We start from the raw sequence: 4,649 nt of genomic DNA on the forward strand, positions 1-4,649 counted from the left end.
CCGATAATGTTGCTCTAAAGCCTCGTCTTTCTTTCCTTTCCCTTTCCACGAAAACGTAATGGAATAGGAAAATGACGCACGTAAGATCTCGAAGCCGACACAATGCCATGTCTGAAAACACCGAAGCCCAAAACGGTAATGACAAAGTGACAAACTTTTCGTATTCTTTAGATATAAAAATAAAAATAAAATTCGATTCCTCTGTTTTTGTGACGTTTGTCTTTGGCAGGTAAGTCCCTCGTTCAAGTGTACGTGTGTGTGTATTCTTCGCTTCTCTCGCCTCTCTTCCTCATACTGGTGGTGGATTCGTTACCTTTTTGCTTTATCTAGATATTAATAAAGGTTCTTCCTTTATCTCTCTCTCTCTCCGCGTCGAGTTCGTGTTTTATCTATCTGTTTCTCTCTCACGTTTCATGATCTGTTAATCAAAACCCATTAATAGATTCTCCACGCTTAACAAACCCAATCTCTTAAAAAATTGATAAAACCCACCTGATCGTTTTACTCTGTTTTTGATCCAGTTCCTCTGTTTTGATCCGGTTCCTCTGTTTTTTTCTCTGAGTTCCAGGTTTCACCTGATTGATGGGATTCTCCTTCTCCTCAATCCGTTATGGCTACTTGAGAATCACATTCCTCCTCCTCCTCTCTTATATCCTCTTCAGCGTCATCGCAACCCCTGTTGATTCCAGCGTCTTGAAACCCAAAACAGAGCATGATGGCTGCAGTGCTCTGAAGCACTTTCACGACTACCAATCAAAGTGCGCGTACCTGAAAACTATCGACCCTTGCGCGAGCCAAGGCTTCGTCGATTACCTCTCCTTACTCTATTGCAACTTCGAAAAGTTTCCACTTTTGGGCCAATCCCTCCTCTTCCTCTGGCTCCTCGCTCTGTTCTACGTCTTGGGCCACACTGCCTCCGAGTATTTCTGCTCATCTCTTGAGTCTCTCTCGAAGCTTCTCAACCTATCCCCAACCGTCGCCGGCGTGACGCTTCTCTCGCTCGGCAACGGGGCTCCTGATCTGTTCGCGAGTTTGGTCTCTTTCATGGGGGAAGACTCGAAGGGCACTTACGACGTTGGTCTCAACACTGTTGTTGGAGGCTCTTCTTTCGTCACGTGCGTTGTGGTTGGGATTATAAGCATCTCGTTGCGTAGTAGAGGGGTTAGAATCGAGAGGTCTGCCTTTATTAGAGACGTTTGCTTCTTCTGTGCGGCGATTGGCTCCTTGGGTTTGATTTTGGTTTATGGGAAAATCAACTTCTGGGGCGCTCTTGGGTTCTGTTCGTTGTACGCTGTTTATGTCGCGTTTGTGTATCTTTCTTGGAGGTTTGGTGGTGAAGGTGGTGAATTTGATCTTGAGTCGGTTCATAAGCGTGTGAGTCTTAGTGAACCAATCTTGCAAAGAGAGGATGTTGATGAAGAGCATCGTAGTAATGTCGCTGATGATGATCATCAGCGACATTACTACTGGAAGTTGGTGGTTTGGGTTATGACTTTACCTATCTACCTACCAAGGAGATTGACTATTCCTGTTGTTAGTGAAGCCAAATGGTCTAAACCATTAGCTGTTACCTCGGTCACACTTGCTCCGGTTCTGTTATCGTTTCTCTGGAACTGGAAGTGTAGTCCGACCAGTTTTGAGGCGGTTATTGTTTACCTAACCGGGTGTTTAGTCGGTATAGTTCTCGGTCTCACTGCATTAGCCACGACGAAGATGTCAAACCCGCCAAAGAAATGGTTATTACCTTGGTTAGCAGGAGGATTTGTTATGAGCATGACATGGAGTTACATCTCAGCGCAAGAGCTAGTCGCGCTTCTAACTTCACTAGGTTATATTTTCGGGGTAAGCCCGTCGATCTTAGGCCTCACGGTCCTCGCGTGGGGGAACTCTATAGGAGATCTTATAACAAACGTGACGATGGCGCTGCACGATGGTGACGAAGGAGCTCAAGTGGCTGTATCGGGTTGTTACGCGGGCCCAATCTTTAATACGTTGTTTGCTCTTGGGATATCGCTTGTGGGATGCGCGTGGGAGGTTTATCCGTTGAGTATTGTGATAAAGACGGATCCTCGTTTGCTGGAGAGTCTTGGGTTTCTGGTGGTAGGACTGGTTTGGTCGTTCTTGGTTCTGTTTAGTAACCGGATGAGGCTTGGTGGTGTGATGGGGGTAGGGCTTTTGGTTATCTACTTGGCTTCATTGTCTATAAGGATTGTACAAACAGTTGGAGATTCTTACTAACATTTGATTTTCAACTCACAGTTTCATACGTATAATATAACCATGGATTTGTACAATGCAGTATGGATAGCTTATTATGTATACCTCGGGTATGGGATATACATTGTATGTATATAAATAGAGTTATGGAATTCAAATTGAGTAGCTAGAATTTTAATGCAAATTGACTGAAAGAGACAAGTGTTGTTGTCGATTCCACTTAACTCCTTTTTTTTTTGTTCACACCACTAGCTCCTTCAATACTGGGATTTAAATGGACTACAGTGATTCTTCCCTTCATGAAAAAATATATACATTATGTGTGGGCATGTATTAACTTCATCCTCATGCATGAGTAGAGATTTTTGAGTATCTGACACGAATTAAAATTGAGTTAATTATTAGAGCATCTCAAAAAAGAAATTCTATTTTGAAGTTTCCAAAACATTATATTTAAAGTTTAAAGGTGTTATTTTCAAAAAAAAAACTTCAAACTCAACTTCAAAACTATTTGTATTTTGTAATATGGTTTTTATATTTGTCATAACAAATTTGAATTCATAAAACTTTTATAAATAACTAGCACATATATAAACATATCACAACAATAGTAATTAATGAAATATTCTACTAAAATATAAAATAAATAAATAAAAATAACTTAATTAATATTAAACTTGAAGCAAAATACCATATTATTCCATAAATGTGGATTATAGGGACTAAAATGCAAATAAAAATATGAAACTTCAAACTTAAAGTTTTGAGTAGTAAAACTTCAATTATAGAGTTTCACTCATCAAAATTTCAAATTTGAAGTTTTGAAGTTTCTTTTTGGAGAGCAAAAAAACTTCATATTTGCGTGTTTTATCCAGTGTCGTAATGTTTCTTTTAATATACGGGAGATATGCAAAATCATAACCGAATACACTGTCTGACTGGGCCTATAAAGCCCATATACACAAGACGCGACATTACCAACTCACTCCCTAGTTTAGGTTCAAGTGAGACGGTCTTGTTGTTGTGTAATAAATACGGAACTTCTGAGGGTAAGTAAGAATAGTAAACAATTCGATTTTATTATAAAAATCTCTCTCTGAAGATGGAGGAGAGTCATAACCCTAATTCCCATGAGCGTCTCAAATCCTGGTCGGAGCTCCCTTCAGATCTCTTGTACTCGCTGCTTGAACGCCTGAGCTTTACCGACTTCCGACGAGCTAAATCCGTGTGTAGGTCCTGGTACTCCGCTTCGAGACAATGCGTGCCCAAAAACAATCACATCCCTTGGCTGCTCCTTTTCCCCGAAGATAACAACAGTTGCTGCACCTTGTTTAATCCCGCGGAGAAAGACAAACTCTACAGGACGCATGATCTGGATTTGGTGCTCCCGAGGATATTTTGTTTAAAGACGTGTGGAAGCTGGCTCTTGATGCGAAACCGTTCGAGTAATCTCTACCTTGTGAATCTCTTCACCAAGGAGAGGATCAATCTACCTCCTGTGGAGTCACAGGTCGGAACGACAAAGTTGGAGCGGACGGTAGTTGGGTTTCGCATTACATGTCCCGACGGAAGCAAGCCGGGTAAACCAATGCACATAAGATCCCCTGTGTTTTGGATCGACGAGAGAACCAAAGAGTATCTAGTTTCGTGGGGACTTGGAACCTGTTGTGTGGTCTATTCCAAGAAAGGAGATAACTCGTGGACTCAAGTCCCGGAAGCTTTAGATTGTTGTGACATGGTTTACAAGGATCACAAGCTTTACTTCTTTAGTTATTCCCGTGATCTGAGGATCTATGATTTTTCGGGAGAGGCTCCGCGAGAAATCTTTTGGTGTAGATGTGTTTATGTCGAAAGATTTGCCTACGATGGTGGTGGTCCCAGACGTCCTCATGTAACTAACAGAAAGAGACTTGTAGTCACAAAACTTGTAGTCACGGTGACTGGAGATGTCCTCAAGGTTGAAACATACTTAAGACCTAAGTCTAGAATCTGGTCATTCCGTCTCTTCAAAGTTTGTTCATCAGGTGACTTTAAACGAGTTCATTCCTTGGGGGACGAGTCAATGCTTCTGGCTCTTGGCATCACTGTGCTCGCCAACAACTATGAGGGCATCCGTAGAAACTCCATCTATTTCAATGCTAGTCATAATATCACAAGTGATATCTTTCTCTTCAATCTCGAGACGCGGAAGATGGAGCAACTACACAAATTTGATTGCTCCTCTGATCAACTCTCTGGAAATCGATGGTTCTTACCAAGTTTCACACAGGCAGTTGTGGCATGATTGACCTAAACTATGTTTCCCTCTTCAATATATTTTTACTCAAATCAATGATGACTACATCCTAGTTAGGCATGGGCATTCACTTGTTGCTCGGGTAATACTTGCTATTTGACTCGGCTTCTAAGTAATAAATCCGCAAATCTTAATA

The 4,649-nt window shown here is 41.5% G+C and overlaps 2 protein-coding genes across 2 annotated transcripts; both read left to right on the forward strand.

The window, feature by feature from the left end:
- LOC125582735 (cation/calcium exchanger 2-like) lies at positions 1 to 2,294 on the forward strand. The gene is made up of 2 exons (XM_048749297.1): positions 1 to 342; positions 569 to 2,294. Exon 2 carries the CDS (start codon positions 583 to 585, stop codon positions 2,236 to 2,238), a length of 1,656 nt encoding a protein of 551 aa, XP_048605254.1. The 5' UTR covers positions 1 to 342; positions 569 to 582; the 3' UTR covers positions 2,239 to 2,294.
- Positions 2,295 to 2,863: 569 nt separating this feature from the next.
- On the forward strand, positions 2,864 to 4,649 carry LOC106432514 (probable F-box protein At4g22165). Its single transcript, XM_013873355.3, has one exon. The coding sequence runs from the start codon at positions 3,320 to 3,322 to the stop codon at positions 4,499 to 4,501; it is 1,182 nt and encodes a 393-aa protein (XP_013728809.2). The 5' UTR covers positions 2,864 to 3,319; the 3' UTR covers positions 4,502 to 4,649.

The sequence above is a fragment of the Brassica napus genome, chromosome A2, assembly GCF_020379485.1.
Source record: "Brassica napus cultivar Da-Ae chromosome A2, Da-Ae, whole genome shotgun sequence".
Lineage (NCBI taxonomy): Eukaryota > Viridiplantae > Streptophyta > Magnoliopsida > Brassicales > Brassicaceae > Brassica > Brassica napus.